This window comes from Theropithecus gelada, chromosome X (assembly GCF_003255815.1).
Source record: "Theropithecus gelada isolate Dixy chromosome X, Tgel_1.0, whole genome shotgun sequence".
Taxonomy (NCBI): Eukaryota; Metazoa; Chordata; class Mammalia; order Primates; family Cercopithecidae; genus Theropithecus; species Theropithecus gelada.
In genome coordinates this window covers 108,626,762-108,650,564 of record NC_037689.1, presented here as the reverse complement: position 1 = coordinate 108,650,564, position 23,803 = coordinate 108,626,762, and the positions used below count along the sequence as shown (strand labels likewise).

General features: G+C 40.8%; 1 protein-coding gene across 4 annotated transcripts in view; it reads left to right on the top strand.

The window, feature by feature from the left end:
* The window catches only part of CHRDL1 (chordin like 1), a 122,246-nt gene that overhangs the window by 63,825 nt on the left and 34,618 nt on the right, over positions 1-23,803 (top strand). For 2 of the 4 annotated variants that reach the window (XM_025373276.1, XM_025373277.1), the window contains exons 5-6: positions 11,651-11,796; positions 12,619-12,712. The exons of 1 other annotated variant lie outside the window; for it this stretch is intronic. In XM_025373276.1, coding sequence (XP_025229061.1) covers positions 11,651-11,796; positions 12,619-12,712 — 240 coding nt within the window. The remainder of the gene's footprint in view (positions 1-11,650; positions 11,797-12,618; positions 12,713-23,803) is intronic. One more of the 4 variants, XM_025373278.1, reaches the window with a different exon arrangement.

The following is a 23,803-nucleotide window of genomic DNA, read 5'->3' as shown; positions in this document are numbered from 1 at the left end:
ACTGAAGCCCAGAGATGCAAAGTGATAGCAGTTCCATCATACAGCAAGCAAATAGTGAAACTTAGCTAAGAATACATGGGCTGTCCCCCCGCACCCCCAAAAAAGCCCAAATCTATACCATTTGCAAGCACTCTGCTTCACAGAGACATGGCCCTTTCTTGCACACTCTCTCCTCAAGCCATCCTTCCTAGCCATCTGTCTGACAAGATGGCATATTCAGGCAGGGTCAGCTACTGACTGACAGCAGCTGAAACATTGACGGAAGTGGGATGAAAAACAGCCTGCAGATGGGGTCCGGATGAGGAGGGGGAGAGCTGGGATTAGACTAGGGTGTGAGCTTTCAGCGCCCTCTTCCACTCTCTTCTCGCCAGCTGGAGCAGCAGATGACTGTTTCCTCTCACTCGGCACCTTCTTGGTTGGGACAGAGTGTTGTGTCTGTCTGTTTAGCTGCAGAGTGATCTGCTGAATCTGCTACAAGAATTTCCTGGCCTGGGACCTCACTGGGGGTTGGGCCAGTGGTAGAAGTAGGGAGGCCACTAGTCTTGTTGAAGATGTGATCCCACAGAGTCTCCTGGAAGCTTTCAAGCAGGAAAATCTTCCCCCCATCACCCCCTCCTTTAGCTGAGCTGTTTGGCTGACCACTCCATCTCCCAAAGTGGATACACCATGGCTGGGGGCACTGGGCAAAATTATGACTTGAGATTGATGCCCTCTACCCATTTGTGATTCTCCTTTTCTTTTTAATTTACCTTTCTCTTCTTCACCTGCCTATCACCTACAAAGCACCTTCATTTTTCCCAGGCCTGCTCCAGTCTGATACCCAGCCTTTGTGTTTGTATTGTATAATGTTTGGAGGTTAGTTTTTTTTTTTTTTTGGTAACAGCTTTATTGAGGTATACATACATACTGAGGTTTACATGCTGTAAAATTCACCCTTTTATGTTGTAAAGTTAAGTTGGTTTTAGTATATTTACAAAATGTTGCATCCATCGCCACTATCTAACTCCAGAATATTTTCATCATCTCTAAAAGAATCCCCATACCTACTAGTAGTCACTCCCATTCTCCCCTTCCCCAGCTCCTGGCATCCACTGTTCTTCTTTCTCTCTGTGTGGATTTGCCTATTTTGGACACTTAATGTAAATGGAATTATATGGTATGTGGTGTTTTGTCACTGGCCTTTTTTTTCACTTAGCAGAATTTTTCAAGATTCATCCATTCTAACAATAATATTATATTTTATGGATATACCATATTTTGTTCACCCACTCATCTACTGATGGGCATTTGCGTTGTTTCCATCTTTTAACTATTATGAATAATGCTGCTGCTATAAACTTTCATGTACACATATCTGTTGCAGTTCCTTCTTTCAATTTTTTTGTGTATATACCTGGAAATGGAATTGGTGGTTCATATTGGTAACTCTATGCTCAACTTTTTGAGAGACTGCTAGATTATCTTCCAAAGCAGCTATACTATTATTTTTTTACATTCTCACCAGCAGTGTATAAGGGTTCCAATTTCTCCACCTACTTGCTAACCCTTGTTATTATTGTCTTTTTTATTATAGCCAACCTAGTGGATGTGAAGTGGTGTCTCATTGTGGGATTCCCCCCAACAGCGCCTTTCTCTTTACTGGGGAATAGTTCCAGTCTTGTGCACTCATTACTGTGAAGATATTAAACCTCTCGGAAAGATAGGGCCCTTCTCTAACTGATGATTGAATCTGGGAGCATTTCAGGCATTTTGGCAGAGTGGAGAGGAAGAAAGTTTAGGGACATGATGAACTTGCCACTTTTGGAAGCTCTACCATCGCAGGAGCAATCTGCTCTGCTGATTGTTTTCCCTTCCCACAAAGAGACCATCAAGTGCAGAAGTAATCAAGTGACGTTTTCTTGAAAAGGCAAGACAAGAGCTGGGCAATGAAGGGTGGGAGGCCAAAGGATGCCTGAAGGGGGAAATAGAGAGGCTTCCTAAACCAAAAAATATTAAATCCTTTCTGAAAAGCACCTTCAATAGTGACCTAAAACAAAGATGAAAGTCAAACCAATCAACGATTACTTTTGTTTAGCAATTCTGGAAAACATGTTGCAGGAGAGGACGCTGGAAACGATGGTTAAAATACAGTGGGAGCCATGGCAGTTCGAGCCTGTAATCCTAGCATCTCAGGAGGCTAAGGCAAGAAGGTCAGTTGATCCGAGGAGTTTGAGGCTGCAATGAGCCATGATCACACCACTGCACTCCAGCCTGGGCAACTGAGTGAGACCCCAACTCTAAAAATAATAAAATAAAATAAAATAAAATTGGAGTGTTGGCCAAGGAGTTCACTCTTTCTCTCTCTTCCATGCCTTTTAGGACTACTCGTAATCACAAATAACATTTGTGACCCTTCTGAGCATAAATTCACCTGTCTGGGGTCCTCAATAAGTCCAAAGTAGAGTCTTAGTGTTTGGTAAATAGCTCTGGCTAGAAAGCAACTGCTTGGCTAAATCACGCCTGATGGTCTTCCCACTGAGATGGGAAAATGGGGCAGATGGTGTTCACCCAGGAGCTGCGGCATGTGGATGTGATGGCTCAGAAGTGAATCTCTAGTAACCACTTGGGATCTGACAATTTTTGAGAAGTTTTACAGGGCAGGGAAAGACTGTGAAAGACTGCACGGGGTAAAAGCAAACCTTGTCATTACATTACGGGTGTTGAGAATTTCTAAAATTTACAGTATATAATACTGACTGAAAAGTAAATGTCACTGCTACTTTGGAGTTCAGCATAAGCCTTATACAGAGGCAGGGTCTGCCAGTGTGGTAAGAGGATGACCACTGTAAGGGTTAAGTAGCCCCACATCTCTTTCCCTACCAGCCTGCTTTCTGCCCTCCAGAAACCCTACCATTTATAGCTAGTAGTAAAAGAACAACAATTACATTTATTGGGCATTAATATGTACTTGGTGCTATGCTGAACAGATTATACGTCTTACTTTGTTTGATCATCACAGCAACCTATGGGGTAGGTACCATTATCATCCCCATTTTATAGATGGGGGAACTGAGACTCAGAGATGCTAAGAATTTGTTCAGCTAACAAGCAGTAATTACTTAATGGAGCTTTAATTTGAATCCAAATGGGACATTATGAAGTAAGGCTTCCCCTCCCCCTAGGACAGGTCTTGGAAGCTGCATTTTCAGCAAGTTCCCTCATTCAAGTCTTAAGTTCTAGAAAGTTTAACACTCTTTACCCTATGTTCTACAGCCTCATTATGAATAAAACATCAAAGGCCTATGTTACAATGTAATTATCTAGCAAAGGACCCTGTTTTAAAACACTGTCTTCCATTTTCATTTCAGTATAAATTACTTAATGGGATTAGTATTAAGGCCTGCCAGCATGACCTTAATGTGATGGGCCACAGAAGTGTTAAGTTTTTATGGGGGAGGAGAGTTTGGGGAAAATCTAGAAATCATTGGACTCTACCCAAGGAAAGCAGATCTAGTTAAGTCGTCACATCAAGAGGCCCAGGGGAAAAGGAAGTGATGGCAGTTGGAGTGCTGGGGGGAAAAAAAAAAAAGAAATCTAAAGGTAGGCATCACTGATTCAACTGATGGACCCATTTGAAGCAGGGAGCATCCCAAGGAAAACGTCATCTGAATCCACATAGCCTCAGAATATGAGCATTGTTACTTTTTGGAGGTTGGGGGAGGCTGCAGACACCCACTGTTCTTCGTTTTTGTTTTTGTTTTGAGACAGAGATTTACTCTTGCTGCCCAGGCTGGAGTGCAGTGGCACAACCTCAGCTCACTGCAACTTCCGTCTCCCAGGTTCAAGTAATTCTCCTGCCTCATCCTCCGGAGTAGCTAGGATTACAGGCTCCCACCACCACGCTTGGCTAATTTTTTGTATTTTTAGTAGAAACGGGGTTTCACCATGTTTGGCCAGGCTGGGCTCGAACTCCTGACCTCAGGTTATCCACTACCTCCACCTCCCAAAGTGCTGGGATTAAGAGGTGTGAGCCACTGCGCCCAGCCCACTGTTTTTGATACATTCATTCTGCAAGATGTGTTGCATGCCAGATGTATGCTCTTACTTTGCCTGACTGAGATGCAGCTAGATCCCAGCGGCTCCTCCCTCCATTGCAGCGGTGCTCTGGTAGAAGGCCATGGGTGGTTTCCCACTAGCACCCTTGTTTGTCTGTGTTCCTTCCATTTGGGCCAAGGACTGAAAGACAGCTCAGATTTACACAATTACTTTAACACTGTTTAAGAAAGCAGTGTAACAACCTCCACTTTGCCCAGATGGAGGAGCTCGATAATGTCGGTGGAGAGAACCCACTTATTGGAATAAGACTGGGAACACAAAGTCATAGCTAGAATCTCTCCCACTAGTAGGAATACAACCGGGCTTCTGATGACCAGCTTTGTAGGATTGATTTTCTATGGTTGGAAGGGACCCAAAATGTTCACCTAGTCTAGTCTATGGCCTTCAAGTAGAAGTTTTTTCAAACATAGTCTTCAAATGTAATGAAGAATACATTTATATCGTTCAAGAATATGAATGCATATGTATATGTACATGTATATATGATTATATATCTAGGTATACATATAAAAGAATGCAATAGAAGATCTTATTCACCTGACCCACACTCACCCAATTCTTATCTTCTCCCTACAACATGTAGTTCCCCCATAACTTTTAGTAGTTATATATCTTTCCAGATTTTTATGGAAATGTAAGCAAATATAAATATATATTTTTTTAAAATAGTTTTTTCATTTACATAAAAAGTAGTTTATTGTGCGCATCATTTTACACCTTGTTTTCATCATTTAATAATATATCTTTCTGTATTAGTGCACAGAGAACTTATTTTATAGAACTACATAATATTTTGTTATAATAATGAGCCATCATTTATTTAATCAGATTTCTATCAATGGACATAGAAGTTGTTTCCATATTCAGCCATTACAAACAATGCTGCAATGAATAACTTTTATATGTTTCACATGTGCAAGTATATTTGTAGAATAAATTCTTAAAAATGGGATTGTTGGGTCAAATATATATGTATTTTTAAATGAACATATATTGCTAAATTACCCTTCATTGTGTTTTAATCAATTCTTCACAGACTTACCAAGAGTGTTTTATTCAAACTTTTGGATTTTTCTAAATCTGATAAGAAAAATGGTATTTCATTGCAGTTTTAATTTATATTTCTCTAATGAATGAGGTTGATTTTTTCATGTCCAAGGGTCACTTGTAGTTCCATTTCTGTCAACTGTCTATTTATATCCTTTTTTCATTTTTACCGTTGGGTTATGAATCTGTTTCTTGTCAATTTCTAGAAGCTCTTTATATATTAGGGACAAATAGGATTTTAATCCCCAAACAGCAAATATGTGAAGAGATTCTATTCCAGTGTTTTACAGTGTCTTATGGCCGCAAACCCTTTCTTCAAATGAAATCATAAAAAACTAATAAAAACACATTCACTAATAAACTAAGACGTATTCTGTTGAAGTAGAAATGGGGAAGGGATTTTTTTTCAGATCCCTCAAGTATGTCTGAAGAATCCTAAAGCAGCACAGAACCTAGTTTGAAAATAATTTCCTTACATACCTAGTTGGCCTGTGGTTTCAGTTTCTAATAACCCTTTCAGCAAGGAATTTTTTTTAGTATCTAACCTGAATCCTTATTGATGCAGTTGATACTTCTCCCCACTTAACAATGGCAATTTGTGATTATCTGACCTCTCTTCCTTTATGAACCTTTATGTGTTGTTTATATACATTATCATTTAACACCTTTTTGTTCCTTCCCCTCCAATGAAAGCAGGATTTTACTTGAAGTCAGGGGAATGTCCTATTTTTCTTTGTAGCTTTAATGTAACATAGTGCCAGGTATTGTCAATGTATAGTCAAGTATCTATTAGTGCCAGGTATAGTCAAAGACCTCCACAAGTGCTTGTTGAAGGAGTAAGAAAACAAGAGAGAAATAGTGTTTTGACTCATGTCTCCATAGCACCTACCATACACATCAGTACAAAGCAAATGCCTTTCAATTAGTTATCATCCACGGAAATTGGGAAAATTCCTTCATATTCTTCAACTTTACTGCTTTCCTCTCTGTGCCCTCTTTCTAGAGTAACATCGTCTACCATTTATTGTGAATGTTATGTACCAGATACTTTTGGGCTTTTAAAATTAATTATCACTAGCCGGGCGCGGTGGCTCAAGCCTGTAATCCCAGCACTTTGGGAGGCCGAGACGGGCGGATCACGAGGTCAGGAGATCGAGACCATCCTGGCTAACCCGGTGAAACCATGTCTCTACTAAAAAATACAAAAAAACTAGCCGGGCGAGGTGACGGGTGCCTGTAGTCCCAGCTACCCGGGAGGCTGAGGCAGGAGAATGGCGTGAACCCAGGAGGCGGAGCTTGCAGTGAGCTGAGATCCAGCCACTGCACTCCAGCCTGGGCGACAGAGCGAGACTCTGTCTCAAAAAAAAAAAAAAATTAATTATCACTAAACCTCACAGCCATGTAAAGTAGAAGGCGTACTGAAACCTTCCTAAGATCATAGAACCAAGACATGCCAAAGTTGGTGTCTTAGTCTGTTTGAACTAGTATAACAAAACACCATAAACTGAGTAGCTTATAAACAACAGAAATTTATTTCTCACAGTTCTGGAAGCTGGAAATCCAAGATCAAGGCACCATCAGATTTGTTCTCTGATGAGGGCTTGGTTTTTGGTTCAGAAACGATGCCTTCTCCCTGTGAGCCTATATAGTAGAAGGGGCAAACAAGCTCCCACAGGCCTCTTCTAATAAAGGCACTAATCTCATTCATGAGGATGTTGCCCTTATAAGCTAATAATGTCCCAGAGGCCCCACCTCCTAAAAGCCATCACCTTGGGGGTTACGATTTCAACATATGAATTTCAGAGGCACACAAATATTCAGATCATAGCAGCTGGGACCTCAGAGACCAATGTCTGCAGACCCCAAAGACCAGGCTCAGTTTTTTTCTCTTGCATCGCTGTGAGATACGCACAAAGGAACAGCATCCTATTCTAGGGGTTTCTTTCGTGGCCTTTTTGTCATTCTCTCTTCCCATATATTTCTGAGACCTGGGGTAAAGCCCTTTACATGATATAGTTTTACTTTGTTAGATGTATGTGTCTCTCTGTGTGTCATGGGTAATTAAAGAGAATATAACCTCTTCTTTCTAGCCTTTACCTTCATTTCCATGTCGTTTCTCCACCCACCACCCCCCCAACAGCCTGCAAATGTTCCAGGACTGTATCAGTAGAATGACAGAGAACCAAAGAAATGCTAGAATCAGGCTCAGCCATCAGAAGAAAAGTAGGAACCAAAGTAATGGCAGTAATGACAAAAGAAAAGATGGCTTGGCATCAAGGAGATTAGCAACTGATCTCTGAAAGCTCTGGGGAGGTTCATATTTATAACACTGGGAGTAGATTTTTCTCCTGACGTGCAAGCTGCTTTTCTGACTATCCAATAACTGTCCTACTATGGAAATGATCATTTTATAGGGTGGGGAGAGCGGGGAAGAGAGCAGTCAGTATGAGGACTTGGTTCCAGCGTGTGGGAAGAAGGGTAGCACCAGGAGAGGAGAGAAGGTGTACAAAAAGCAGTGAAGTGGAACCACAGACTTCGTGGTAAAATTTGCCAGTTGCTCTGAAGGACCAAAAAAAAAAGGTCTGTGGCAGTTATTGACACTGGGGTGTTAGTTAGTGACAAGGTGTAAGTGTACCCTCTCATAGAAGTCTTGGGATTATAAAATCTGATTGCAAAAGGCAGCCATTTAACCTAGAGGAATGGACTTCCAATAGTGGCATTTTAAGCATCAGTGTGAGAAAAGGTGGTAAGAGACATTTAGGATAAGGGGGTATTTTTTGAGCATCCCGGAAATCATAGTTCTACTTACATATGAGATCATCCCTCACTTGGGGAGAAGAAACCTCCTCTTTCCCAACACATCTGTGGTCACATGGCTTAGTGCTTGTCTGCTCACCCTATGATGGTTTTTTCTCCAGTTCTCCTTTTAGTGCTAGGTGGGAATTTGACTGGAAACAGAAGAGATGGGGGAGGCTAGAAGTCATGCAGCCTGGTCCTTCCTATTGTAGCATTCCCTGAGGGGCCCTGTAACCAGCTTTGCTTTGAAGTGATTTTCTGCTAGTTTTCAGTCAGGAACCCGGAATGTGTTCCAAGGATAGTTGGTTACTAGCCCAGCCAACTTTGAAAATCTGGGAGAGGAGAAGGTAAAGTGTGAGGTGGCTTTTCTTCCTTCTGCAGTTAGGAAGCATGCTGTGTTGGCCCTCTAAAGATGCAAGGGGAGATTTGAGTCCATATCGCATTCCTAGAAATATTGAGGCTTAAAGAGGTAAAGTGCCTTGTACAAGATTGTGGGGAGTCGGTAGCACTGAGTTGGGATTATGACTCAGTGATCCTACTCTGAAGCTTTAACACCCATTCTGTGAAGAGCACAAATTTGAAGGCAGGAAAGCTATATTTCTGAGTTGGCTCTCCTGTTAAACAGCTGTGTGACATGGGACAAATCTTTTGGAGTACTAGTAGCCTCATTTTCAGTAATTCGCCCCCACCGCTAACATATACACCATTAAGGTTGTTGGAAGAATGAAATAAGAATGAGAAGATGTTAAGACTTTTATTGCATAAAACTAGCCTTAAGCATGACCATAATTGGTTTCTTTTTCTTTGATTCTACTGTGTCTTCCTCTCTTTCTCTTTCTCTTTTTCCTTATCTCCTATTGAGTAGAATAAGACTCCAATGCCAGGTTACTCAGAAGACTATTGCAAGGAAGATTCTCAAGATCATTCTTTCGCTGGAAAATCTCACCCTGCAGTTGCCTTGCCATTGATCCCTTGGTAGAAGGCCTGGTTCAAAAATCAAGCCACATTCTTTTGAGGCAAAATAATTCCAAACTTCTTTTTTTGTTGTTGTTGTTTTTTTGGTATTCCAAACATCTGCCAGCTCCTGTAAGAGCCATGGCAAATATTATTTTGTAGGTCACTGTAGTTTTCCTTCACCACATAATGCTGAGATTTGGAATAATTAGAGCCCAAGGGGCAAATGGGTCTGCTTCTGTCCTTTCTCTGATGGGTTTCACTCATGTCTGCCAGCTGCAGCTGTCTGATTGTATACGCTTGTGGGCAGGGGCAGGGCCTCTTAGCCCAGACAGAGAGTCAATTAGTATGAGTTAAACTTTCTAGGAGCTAAGGCTGTCTTTATAGGCAAAAGTAAGGAACTTTCTTTATATCCTGTAAAGGGTCATTAATAAGTAGTTAACACTCTAAGAGTGAATTGCTCAGAAATAGATGTTAGATCAATTTATATAGCGAAGTATAGAATTGAGTTAGTTACCCAAATCACTGAAGCCAAAGGAAGCGCATTGTCTGTTGTCTGGGTATTTTAGGCCACAACATTAGGGACAGCATAGCCTTCATGTTCTAGTGGTTTGGGTTTTGGTTTTTAATTAAATGGTCCCTTCCTTATTATAGGTTTAAAGTGATTGGCACTCTTTTTGATAGTGGCTATGAGAGAAGGTTCTAGAATCAGTCAGACATCAATTTGTATCTTAGTGCTGCCACTTGCAAGTTGTGTCACCTTGGGTAAGTCAATTGATCTCTTAAGCCTTAGTTTCCTCATCTGCAAAATGGGCATAATCATAATGTCTACATCAGAACATTATTAGTAAGAGCCAATGAGATTGTGTATGTAAAAGCACTCACTCCTGCCTAGCACATAGCTAGGGCTTGATAAATGGTATCTATTATTGTATTATTATTATTATGGATGTTATTATTGTTAGCCTTATCGTTTTCACTACATCCTGAGAATGATTTCATTCTTTTGTTTGTTTGTTTTGTTTTGTTTTATTTGAGATGGAGTCTCGCTGTGTCACCCAGGCTGGAGTGCAGTGGCACAATCTCGGCTCACTGCAAGCTCCACCTCCTGAGTTCATGCCATTCTCCTGCATCAGCCTCCTGATTAGCTGGGACTACAGGCACTCACCACCATGCCTGGCTAATTTTTTGTATTTTTTAGTAGAGACAGGGTTTCACTGTGTTAGCCAGGATGGTCTCGATCTCCTGACCTCATGATCTGCTCGCCTTGGACTCCCAAAGTGCTGGGATTACAGACGTGAGCCACCATGCCTGTTTTTTTAAACAGTTGTATTGAGGTACAACTTACCCACCATAAACTAGATTCATATTCCTTATAGTTTTGACTGATGGAAAGAAAGGATGGTTCAACTCTCTAAGCCCCTCCTTAATGAAACATACAGCTCCCCTGATTTCTCTCGTTCCACTGTCTCATGGCAGGCACTTTCCAAGCTCTGGTTGTATCTATTGTTGGTTTCAGTTCCTTTTTTCACCACTCACTAGCTTTGTGACTTCAAATAATTCACATAACCTCAGCAACCCTATTTCCCTAAAATGAAAATGAAGGTAAGAATTTACCCTACTTGATTCACAGGGTTGTTATAAAGCTCCATTGTAATAATATATGTGAAATCTCTTTGTAAATGGTCTGCTGGGTTACTATAATTCACAAATATGAGTTTCAATAATATTCAAATGTCATATTGTGTGCTTCAGACATTAGATGCCTTGAGAGGTCCAGATTGTGGCTGGAGTTATTTAGAGAATGCTTCGTGGAGGAAAGGGGGCATAAGCTGAACCTTCAAGATCAGATAGGACTTCAATGGGTAGAAAAGAGTCGGGGAGTGGGCAGTCTTGGTGGAGGGATTAAAAATAAGCAAAACCACAGAGGCTGGAACAAATAGATAAGCACAAAAGTGATTTAAAATGTGGGTGGTGGCTGGGCGCCGTGGCTCACACCTATAATCCCAGCACTTTGGGAAGATGAGGCAGGTGGATCAATTGAGTTTGAGACCAGCCTGGTCAACATGGTGAAACCCCATCTCTACTACTACTAATACTAATAGTAACAAATAGCCAGGCATGGTGGCAGGCGCCTGTAGTCTCAGATACTTGGGAGGTTGAGGCACGAGAATCGCTTGAACCCAGGAGGCAAAGGTTGCAGTGAGCAGAGCTCGCACCATTCACTCCAACCTGGGCAACAGAGTGAGACTCAGTCTCTAAATAATAAATAAATAAATAAATAAATGTTGGAGGGAATAAAGTTACCAGGGCAATTATAATAGATGGGTCCCCTTCTGAAGCAACCGGGGGAAAAGATTAAATAGAGGTAGCATGGACTCCTTCCTTTGAGGAAAGATAATATCTTATTCATCTAGGAATATTAGCTCCGTCTAGGCAGGGACCTTGTCCGTGTTCTCTGATCCCTCTCTAACACATATTACAATTCCTGGCACATAGTAGGTGCTCAGTAAATGGTCAACAAATAAAAGAATGGATAGATGGTTGGATGGATGGATGGATGGATGGATGGATAGATGGTAATGTCAGCTGCTATATTTGTCTGGCTATTTCAATGTTATTTAAAATCATTGGCCACTGGAGCAAGGACTGTCTTAAAACTCCCTCTATGTAGTACAGGTCCGTCTGCTGTTGGGATTTATGAAATTCTTTTCAATGATGCCAATACTCAGTGTAGTTTTTCTCCACCCTGTTCTAGAAGACTCCTTGCCCCCAGTGAACAATAAGGTGACCAGCAAGTCTTGCGAGTACAATGGGACAACTTACCAACATGGAGAGCTGTTCGTGGCTGAAGGGCTCTTTCAGAATCGGCAACCCAATCAATGCACCCAGTGCAGCTGTTCGGTAAGACCATACATCTTAACATTCCTGCCAGGCCCTACCCAAATACAAGAGCTTCCTCTGTATTTGTACTTCCATTTGTGCCTGCACTGTCAGGTGTTTGAATAAAACATGAGTTGCATTAAATCATAATCATAAATTTAGGAGAATTTCATTGTGGACTTGCTTTCCTAATGGCCTTCCAGGAACCCTTCTAGCCCTAGAAGAATATGCTTCTAAGAACTAAGAACAAGGTTTAAGGAATAACATTTGGAAGATAGAAATTTAGGAAATCAGGATTATTGCAAAGACAGATGTAACCACCAAGTAAATTTTATCCTCTCCCTTGCCTTGTGCAAGACTGAGCTGTGACCATCAGATCATCTTGTATAGTTTTGTATTATCCCAGAGAGCTTGTTCCTTTGGTTTGGAAGGGAGAGTCTAGTGAATATTACAAATGAAAGCTATGAAATAAATCTTCATTCCTTTAAACCCCCAATCCAGCTGGGGGACCAAGGATGCCATGAAAAGAGAAGAAAGAAACAAGACTATAATTGGTGGTTCAAAGGCTCAATGGCATCCCTGACAGACTACTTTGTACCACCTTAGACCATGATGCTCGACTAGGATTGCTAACTTTTCTGTGACTTAGTCTCTGGCATGGAGGAATTGTAGGAGAAAAAAAATAATGTGTAATAAAATGTAGGAAGTACCGAGAACTGACAATGGGAGAGCTGGGGGGAAGGACATGCCATGTTCTGAGTCCCTGCTCTATCTCAGGTATTAAGTGAAGCCTTTACACTTATCCTAGATGCTTCTGATCTTAATTCTATTTCTCCTTGGCAGGAGGGAAATGTGTATTGTGGTCTCAAGACTTGCCCCAAATTAACCTGTGCCTTCCCAGTCTCTGTTCCAGATTCCTGCTGCCGGGTATGCAGAGGTAGGTGTGTTATATCCCAAGAGCCCTGGGTGGTGCTATCCTGTGTAGTAGAATTCAGAAAAGAGGAAAATGCCTGTCCAGTGTCCTAGGGAAAGGTAATTTTTATGGTAGCCTTAGTTTTTAAAGGTAGTTTAATTAACAAAGGGAAAAAGTAATTAAAACATTGATTTTAAAGACCACAGTCATAAAAAAAAAAAAAAAAAAAAAAAACTGCACTGGATGGATTGCTGTGCTTCAGGGGAGGATGGGAGAGAGTCATCAAATGTGAAAGTGAATATATTTATTTCTCCATCCTTAATCCCTTCTAGCTTGGCCCTTAAATTATTGTATCATAAAACACAGACTATTTTCATTCATAGCCTTAAAAGGAAGAGTGGACCTTGCAAAGAACTGATGTGGCCATTTTGAAGACTGTGCAGGGCAAATTTAGGTATATTTTTAAAACCCCATAATAAGATGGTGACAAACTCAATAAAAGCAAAAACAGAAAGCATTTTCTCAAATTATATTCAAAATTGAATTATCTTCTCACATCAGTCTTTTCTTCTTTAGGTGTATATATATATATAGGCACTAGTTTTTTTCTGTAGGTTCCTGGGATCAAATGTAATCCCCTTTAATTTCTCCTTTGTTACCTCTTCTCAAATTACCAAATCTGTCGGCAGTTATCTGTATCTCTCCCTTTTCCCACTTTCCCACTGGCAATATCCTAATTTTGTCCTCTTTCCTTCTGTCCAGTCAACATATTTTTTGACCATCTACTGTATGCTCAGCATTGTGCTAGAATTGGGGTATTTATATTGATAAATACAGTAGACATATAGGGCGGTGCTAGACCATATGGCATCTTTATGTGAGTTACAAAAAGGATTCCCTTACGTAAGATACTTTATTGCCATTTTTCAGAAAATCCCAAGGAATGCACCCCTGTAGCTGTGGCATCCTTTTGCAGTACACAACGTACACAACAATATATATATAGCATACATAGCAGCCAAGATACGTTCTTTGCTCTTATGGAACTCACCAGAAAAGACAAATAATAAGCAAACATGAAAATACAGACAATGTGAGTACTATGCAGAAAATAAACAAAGGACTGAGACAAAAAATAAGTAGTTTATTTAGATTGAGTTGTCGGGAAGGCCTCTCTGAGAAGGTGACATTTAAGCTGAGACCTGAAAGATAAAAAGGAGTCATCCATGCAAAGAGCCCAAAGAAGAGCATTCCAAGTAGAGAGAAAGGAAAGTTCAAAGGCCCCAGGCAGGGAAGAGCTTAGAGCATTCAAAGAGCCTAAGGACCAGTGTGGCTGAAATGTAGTGACTGTGGTTGAAACTGGCATGGGATGAGGCTGGAGAGGTGACTAGAAGTTAGACCATGCGGGACTCTGAGGGCCATGGGAAGGATTTTGGATGCCCATTTTTAATGCATTGGGAAGCTATTGGAAGGTTGTGAGAAAGAGTATGAAGTGATCCAATTAACATATTATAAGATCTCACTGGCTACTGTGTCCAGACTAGATTGGAGGGAGGCAATAATGGAAGTGGAGAGACTAGCAAGATGGTTAGGGTAGTACTCTTTTCAGTGTGAGAAAACGAGTGCTTGGACTGGGAACACAGTAGTGGTTCAGAGTGGAGCCTTTGGAGCCAAACTGCCTTGGTTCTAATCCCAGCCTTGCTACTTTGTAGTTGGATGACTTTATTCAACCTTTCTACCAATCTTTAAAGTGAGGATAATGTTAGCTTCTACCTTCAAGATGTTTGTGAGATTTCAATGAGATAAGAGAAGGACCTGGCACAGTGTCTTGTATATACTGAGGACTCAATAATTAGAAGTGGACAAATTTGAAATATATTTGGAGCCTTGGTTCTCAACCATGGGTGCATATTGGAATTACCTTGGTAGACTTATACCAGATCAGGAGGAGGAGGAGGTGATTCAAATATGTAGCTAAGGTTGTGAACCACTGAGTTAGAGGAAAAAAATTATAGGATTTGCTGGTGGGGGATGCGTAGGTGACTCCTATATATTACTGCCATTTTAATCTTCCAAAAAGTGATCCATCACCGTGTTACACCCCTGTTCAAAAATTGTATTCCAACATCTATTTGGACTTACTATATGTCAGTCCCAGCTCTAAGCATTTTACAGATATGAACTCACTTAATCTCATGACAACCCTATGTGATGAGTACTGTTGTTCTCCCTGTTTTATGGATGAGGAAACTGAGGCAGAGAAAGGTTAAGAATCTTACCCAAGGTCAGGTAGCTAGTGAGTTGAGGAGCTAAATTTGAATCCTGGCAGCCTGGCTCCATATTTCAGGCTTTTAACCACAGTGTTCTGCCACTGAAAGGGATGACTCCCTGTTGCCGCTCAAATACATCTCAAACCCCGACTCTGACAGTGAAGGCCTTTTGTGGTCTAACCTCAAGTTACCTTTATAGGTCAGTATTCTTCCATTCATGCACCTCAGGGCCCACTGCATTGTTCCTGGGCTCTCACCTTTTTACCTTTGCTCTGTCCTCTTCCACTCGATGTTTCTCACACTTTAGTGCACTTCAGAATTGCTCAGAAAACTTGTTGAAGTTCAGATTCCTGGATCACACCTGCAGAGAATCTGATTTAGTGGCCTTGCAGTGGGATCCAGGAATCTGCATTTAAGCAGATCCCATCATTCACTCTGATGCAGAATGGTAGTCTGTGGACTGTCACTTTGAGAAATCATTCCTGAGACCATGTAGGTAACTTGGGACAACCTGGAACCATGGTTTTTTGTTTTTTTTTTTTTAATCTGAGTTTAGTGCACTTAAATTGAGCCTATTAAAATTCTGAAACCTCAGTGAACCAATGGAAAAGCAACCAATTTCAGTTTCTGATTGGTTAAAGCATCTAAGTCCAACCATATGGCAACCAGTTTGGGATGAATGAGTGGTGGCATTTCATGATAAGGAACTGTGAGAAAAAGGAGACAAAAGGGCTGCCTAAGTAACAACTGCACATGTACAGGTGGGATGGAGAAAATGTTTCCTCTTTCTGGAAAATTCTTTTTCTCCATCCCTGCCTGTGGAAATCCTGCTAGTCCTTCAAGACCTAGCACAAATGCAGCTTCCTCAGATTCTATTGCAGGCCGTCCTCAGGTCACATTTTGATAAGTAGTAGTTGGAAGGCCTTTCTTTTCTGCCTTCCCACTTCCGTCCCTAATTTCTCCACCCATAAATCCTGCTTATCCTTCAAAATCCAGTCTAAATGCCACTTCCATGAAACGTTTTTAAATCCTGCAAGCTAGAAATAAACCTGTCTCTACTCTAAGACTCCTCAGCACTTAACCTGTGCTTCACTGGGAGCATTTATCACCACGTCAACTTCTGTTTTTTGTTATTTGTGCGCATGTACTATCGTCCGTATCAGTGCATAAACTCTTTAAGACAGATACTCTTTTTCATTTATCTTTATTTCCCCCACTGTGCCAAAGTAGGTGCTCTTTAAATGAATGCACACTAGATTGGAATGATTGCTAGAAATTTAGTCATGATTTGAATTAGGTGCTACCAAAAAAAAGAATATGGTTTTTGTGCATTTTTCCCCCTGAATTACTGATTGACTGTGGTAGATGGTGTTGACTATACACTGATTCCTGGTCAGTAGGAAATTACTTGGTCTCATTCCTGATCTCCAGGTTGTTGTTTTTCCCCCATACCACTTTAGGACACTACAGTTAACATTGCTTTTTGGAAGGACTGACCTTGTTTGGACTACCAGTGTATGCTCATCCCTTTTAATATGCTATTTGTACCAGCCCTCATAAGTCAATATGGATTTAGTTACAGCCTAATTTAACTTATGTTTTGGTAAGGCCCTGGATCTTTCCATATATGTTTCTCATAATGTGTGTGTGTGTATATGTCTGTACTACAGTGTAGCTATTACATTCCAGTCAAGAAAGATGGATATTTTGTTCCTCACCTCCTTTCTCATCTTTGCCCCAACTTAATTTCAGTGTGGCTCAAAAGAAAGAAAATCCATACTGAGCAGAGGTGTACATGTGGTTGCTAAGATAACCAGCTGGTCACTATAATCCAGCTGTTAGGCTGAGATTATTCCCTTTGGGGAAAAGGATATGTGGAATCTAAACTGAAAAACAATTGATAATAGAAAGGAAAGGCAACAGTGAAAAGACATGTCACTGCAACCTAGAGGCAATACAGTATAATGCAAAGGACAGAGGCTCTGAAGCCAGAAGGTCATAGATTTGACGTTGCAGGGCTACCACCTACTAGTGCTGTTATCTCGGACAAACTATTTAACCACTCAAAGCCTTGGTTTTGTCAGGTATAAAAATGGAGATTATGATTAGTACCTATGAAATGGTTATGCAGATTAACTGAGATGGCATAGAGTGCTAGGAGAGGGCCTAATACAGAGTTATTGGTTTATGAGTAATAATTATTATATTTTATATAGTAATTACTATATTTACCCTCGAGTTAAGTAGCATTGCACCTTCTCCTCTATCTCTGATAGTTTTGCCTTTTTAAAATTTAATCTCCAGACAGAATTTTAGTTCTAGTCCTTTTTGTGGTAACAGATCCTGGAACTAGCTATTTTCTCTACTGTTCTCTTGTTACAATTTAAATTTCTTTTCTTTTTTACGTCCTCAGAAGCAACAGATAAAAGCTAGTTATTACTGGCCATGTATTGTCCCTTTATGTACTCGATAATTCATTAAGTTCTTTCTTTGCAACCTCTTATCCAGCCTAAATGCACAATTTTCTTTCATCTTCCTTTATAAAGACTAAATCCTACACTTTCATAAAAATTGTTGTTCTTTCATTGCCTCCAGTTTCTTTGCATCTTTCAGCTGTATATAATGTGGTTGAAACTCCTTTGAAGTTCTAACTTTTGAGGCACCTAGTTATTTTTTTCCCATGGAAATGACGTTTTTACAACAATGTATCTTATATAAGCATATTACTCATACAGCAGGGAACCCAGACACCTCTCCCCTATGCTGGCCACCCTAACTGCAGACCAAATACTGAAGGAGAAATAATCTTTTGACTGCTGAACTTGCAAACCTTCATATAAAGGGCATTGAAATAGCCTTTCTGCACTGTCCCCAAACCCTAATGTGTGTCTTTCTTCCTGGGTCAGACAGCAATCCTAGGCACGGATTGAATCTCAGCCCTAGCCTCTGTTGGCTAGACATGTCTTTGAGGCTAGGACAGTCAAGAAGAGTGTTGGCACAATGTGTGTCATTGCTGGCACTTCAGCAAACCTCATTAGGACTGGAAGCACAGTGCAAACAGTCACTGGAACCTTAAGGGAAACTTTATCAGAAGAAAAAATCTCTTCAGAGATTATACTACTGCCACATCCTGGGAAGGCAGGCTTCAAACCCAAACCCACACCCAGCTTCCCTCCACCACTGATCATTTCTACTTCCTGTCTCCTGCTTATTTTGTCAAAGCAACAGGGAAGGCTATGTACTTGGACACTAGACAAGGGAAAGGTATTTGGGGTAGGTATTAACTGTATTGAAAGCCAAGTATGCATTTAGCAAATGGCATCTAAATGTAGCACGTACAATGTGCCAGACCATGTTCTAAGCACTTATGTGTGGAAGAGCTCACTTGATCCTTGCAAAAACAATAACAACTATTTATATCCCCATTCTATGGATGAGGAAGCTAAGGCAGAAAAGTTGAGTGATTTGTCCAAGGACAAATGGTAGTAAGTGGCAGAGCTAGAAATTTAACCTGGTCAGTCTGGCTCCAAAGCTTCAAGCTCCTAACTTCTATACTACCTTTTGGGACCCATTCATAGGAGTATGACAAGGATATCTCCTAGTACAGGGGAGTAAAGGGAAAGAGGGGACATGCATGGCACATTGTTATGTGCAGATACTCCTAAGAGAGTATCTTACCACACTTTCCATCTTTTCCCATCAAGGCCTTAACTTACCCTTCTCTCACTCTAGGCTTAAAGTGTAAATATCTTAAAGTGTCTTGAGTGTAAATATCTACTTTCTTTCATTCAGCAAACATTGTTAAGCAGTCACTAAGAGCCTGTCACTGCACCAGTGCTAGAGATACAATGGTGAACAAAAATGGACATGGAACCTGCCCTCATGGAGTTTTAGTGGGGAAGACAGACACCATATCATGATATAGGTAATTATAAAATTGTAACTGTGCCACATGCCACAAAGGAAAGGTGTTATAAAAGCTAATAATTGAGAGGGGTTGACCTAGTCAGGGAGGTGAAGGAAGACTTCTAAGACTGTCTCTCCAGCCTCAACTCACACCACATTCCTCCTTGTTCTCTGCACTCCAGGGTGAGGGAAGATTGGCTCAAAAATTAGGGAGATAACTGGTGGCAGTCATACACTTCTGGGATCTCCAACTTCTGATCTGACCATGAATCCAGCCCCTCCCCAAGGCTGTAGGTGTCCATAATGTTCTTTCTACATTATGCGTGATACATAATACCCTAATCTAGGAATTTTCTTTTACTCTTCTTTCTTTTGGCTGTTTCCTCTTTTTCAGAGACAGGGTCTCACTGTCACCCAGGCTGTAGTGCAGGCACAGTTATAGCTCATTGCAGCCTCAGCCTCCTGAGTAGCTGGGACTACAGGCCTGCACCACCATGCCTGGCTAATTTTTTTTCTTTTTTGTAGAGGCATGGTCTCGCTATGTTGCCCCAGGCTGGTCTCAAACTCCTGGTCACAAATGATGCTCCTGCCTCAGTCTCCCAAAGTGCCGGGATTACAGACATGAGCCACTGTGCCCAGCCTAGGAATTTTCTTCTTGAGAAACTACTTGATCATGCTACCATTTCTTACCATATTATCCAATCTAAATTTTTCATCTTGTTTTAAAGACCTTCTGTGAAACAGTCTGATCCTTCCTTAACCTACTTTCCAGCCTCATTTCTCTGACACCAACACACACATCTGCTTTAGGCTGGCTGGCTGATCTCTTTGTTCTGTTATATGCTATGTTTCTTCCTACCTTCCCTCCTGTTATGTGCTTCACTTACACTGTTACTTTTCACAAGCTTGGAATAGCCCCCCCTCCTCTTCTACCTATTCACATCCCACTCATCTTTCAAGGGTCCAGTTGAAGTTGCACCTCTTCTAATAGTTTTGCCTAATCACTCTAGTTCTCGTTGATCTTCTTTGACCACCTTCAGGGCTTCATCTGGTTCATAGAGTTGAGCATTCAAAAATATATTCTTGCACTGTTATTGCTTTGTGTCTTCCTGTTTCCCCTAGCATAATATTAATCATATATCATGCTGACTGATTTATTTAAAACAAAGAGAGCCACAGTCACAAAAAGCTCTTGACAGCATTCCAAGTGCAGACGCAGTAGGGAGGGAGGAGAAATGGCCGAACTCACAATTTGCTCAACCCAACCCCATTCATCCAACATATGTCAAATGAGCCCAGGGAGAAAATGGAAGTCACTTTTTATGAAATTGTGATATTTCTGCTAACTCCTTCAAGGTAAATGAAACTGGAAGCAACTGTTTAAAAGTAATTAGTCAGTGTTCAAGATAACTGCCATTTTACCTAAGACACTTGATTTCTCTTTCCAAAAGAGCAGCAAAATTGCACCTCAGATCCCATCTCGGCTAGAATCCGGGATCTTCAGGGAAGTGGTATGTGAGATACTTCATTGATTTTAAACATCATAAAAATTGACCAGATTTTTCAAAGTTTTCAAAATCAAAGAAAGCTGAAGAAAATAACAGCAAATCCAAATATAGATTCTTACAAATCAGTCTCAAGTTGTTTTTGTTTTGGCCCACATTTTCTGCAGAAACACCACCATCTCCTGGTCGTGATGATAGGAAAGAAACATTGTTAATGAGAAACACTACTTTAAAAAATGAAAATTCATCTTATATAACTGAAACCTTATGCCTGTTGATTAGCAACTCCCGACTTCCCCCTCCAAGGTGAACAAGTTCTATGGATCTGCAGTACAACATTGTGCGTATAGTTAACTATATAGTATTGTACACTTAAGTTTGTTAAAAGGGTAAATCTCATTAAGTGTCCTTACCACAATAAAATAAAAAAAATAAAATTAACTCAGTAATTTTTGAGTTTATATGTTCTCACCTAAACTTCAAAATACAGTCTGTCCTCTATATTCACTGGTTGCACATCCATGGATTCAACCAACTGCAGATAGAAAATAATTTTTAAAAACACGTTAACAGTGGCCGGGTGCGGTGGCTCAAGCCTGTAATCCCAGCACTTTGGGAGGCCGAGACGGGCGGATCACGAGGTCAGGCGATCGAGACCATCCTGGCTAACACGATGAAACCCCGTCTCTACTAAAAGATACAAAAAACTAGCCGGGCGTGGTGGCGGGCGCCTGTAGTCCCAGCTACTCCGGAGGCTGAGGCAGGAGAATGGCGTGAACCCGGGAGGCGGAGCTTGCAGTGAGCCGAGATCGGGCCACTGCAATCCAGCCTGGGCGACAGAGCGAGACTCCGTCTCAAAAAAAAAAAAAAAAAAAAAAAAAAAACACGTTAACAGTAACAGTACAACAATTTTAAAAATACAAATTTTAGAAACCAATATAGTAAAATGACTATTTACATAGCATTTACATTGTATTACATTTTATAAGTAATCTAGAGATTATTTAAAGTATATGGGAGTATGTGTGTAGGTTATATGCAAACACTATGCCATTTTTTATCAGGGACTTGAGCATCCATGGATTTTGGTATCTAGGGGGTGGTCCTGGCACCAATTCCCCATGGATACTGAGGGACGACTGTGTATTGAGATACTCTGATCTTTTCATAGCTATCAAAGAGTCTCGCTGTCATTAGTAATACCTTTTCAAAAGTGAATCATTTATGTTCATGCGTATGGGATCATTTTAGAGATTTGCCATCCTCACCTACCACTCCTCATCTTCTAAATCCCAACTGGATCTCCTTCCATGGAAACATTCCAGATTATTTTTGCTTTCTCTCCATCTCTTGTGCTCAAAATTCATCCCCATGTGCTTGCTGACTGTCCCAGGACCCCGTCCCTCTGAGGTCATCATGTTCCTTCTTGGCATGTTTCTTATGTCTAGAATATTTCTTCTTGAATAGAAAGTCATTCAGACAGTGGATGGGAAAGCGTTGACTTTCATATTGAGTTTAACAAATTAGTAGCAGTGATTCCTAATCGGCCATCTGCAATGTCCTGTCAGGGTCAATAATACCCCTTTCTGTTTCTGGGATTGGAGGACTTTTGTGTGTGTATATGAATCTGTTTCTACAATAAAAATAAGGAATTCCGAGTGAAGCATTTCAGAGCAATTATTTCTTCATGAGTGGTTAAAGCCACTCTTTCTTCAGTCTTATTCTTTCTAACTCCATCAGGGAATTCCATAGCTGCCCAGAAACATCATTGGATGTGCCCATTACTCACATTAGAATAGTCTTTGTGAGCTTAGACTCCAACAATTTATAGAAATCACCCTGATTTGTTGACTGACAGTGCAAACAGAGGTAAAAGATACATGAGAAAGAAGAGCAGTGTATACAACTGATTGCTTTTCATTTTCAGGTTGACCAGGCAGTCAACATGGGTAGGTCATTGAGTTTCCCCTCTGGGTCCTGCTTTTTATTTTGAGTTCATGGATGTGGTAGCACAGGACTCTACTTTATTTGGGTACTTGGATTTTTTTTTAAGACAGAGTCTCACTCTGTTGCCCAGGCTGGAGTGCAGTGGCGTGATCTCAGCTCACTGCAACCTCTGCCTCCCAGGTTCAAGCGATCCTCCCACCTCAGCCTCCCAAGTAGCTGGAACTACAGGTGTTCACCACATCTGGCTAATTTTTGTATTTTTAGTAGAGACGGGGTTTCCCCGTGTTGTCTAGGCTGGTCTTGAACTCCTTACCTCAGGTAATCTACCCGCCTCAGCCTCTGAAAGTACTGGGATTACAGGTGAGAGCCACCTTGCCCGGCGGGTACTTGGATTTTTAACACTTCACTTTATAACTTTGTAAATTGTACTTCTACCAATTAAGCAGATATCTGTCCTGTCAAGCCTCATTTTTAACCAAGAGAGAAAAGAGATTTTAATTAAGATGCAAACTCTTTTTTAAAAAATTGGAAATAGAGGACTGGCATAATTATGAGAAATTCTAAGCCAGTTTAGAAGGCACGAGCCGAAGAAATCTCTCTAGTCATTTTTTAAAATATCTCCAGGACCCTGTCTTCCAATGACTTAGAGATGAAAAGATTCCTTTTCAGTATGTAGGCATACAGTTATCTTTGCTAAGCTTTGTTTGCTTGTTTGTTTGTTTGTTGGTTTGATTCAAACCCTTTTCTTTGTTAAATACATAGCACACTTGTGGGAGTCCCTTAAGCCAGATATTCCCCCATGTGTAAGCTACCCTTGAGGAGAAGGAAGAAAAAGAAGTGGAGGCAAAGAATGGGAAGAAAGGGGATTAGGAATAACAGCTAACATTTAGCTGACACAGTGTGCCAAGCACAATTCTAAATGCTTTGCATATACTAATTCATTTAATCTTCACAACCCTATGAGATAGGCATTATTGTCTCCATTTTAGCAATAAGGAAACTGAGGCACATAGAGGTTAATTCATTTGCCCAAAGTCACATAGGTAGGAAGGAGCAGAGCCAGGATTTGAATCCAAGCTGTTTGGCTCCAATCTGTTCTCTTATCCATTATATTATACTGCCTCGCAACTTGGGGAAGCAAAGCAAATTTGGGAACTCTTACTTCTGAGGCTACTGGGAGGAAAAGACTGTGTGATGACCATCTTTCCGGGAGCCAGATATGGTAACAATCCAGCAGATGCATTGGGACTGCTCTTGGAAGGAAAGAATCTGTTTCTCACCATAAACTTGGATCTGTTTAACCACATCTCCTTTGAAAGAACAGAGTGTGGATGGTGGGCACCATCCAGCTCATAGTTTCTCTATTCACTCTCTTCTGATTTCCTCCTGAAAACGCATGCATTCTCACAATGCACTTTTTATAAGTATTTATGATTTTTCTGGACAAATAATTTTGTACTCTTCTTCAGATTTGGCTTGCTACTATT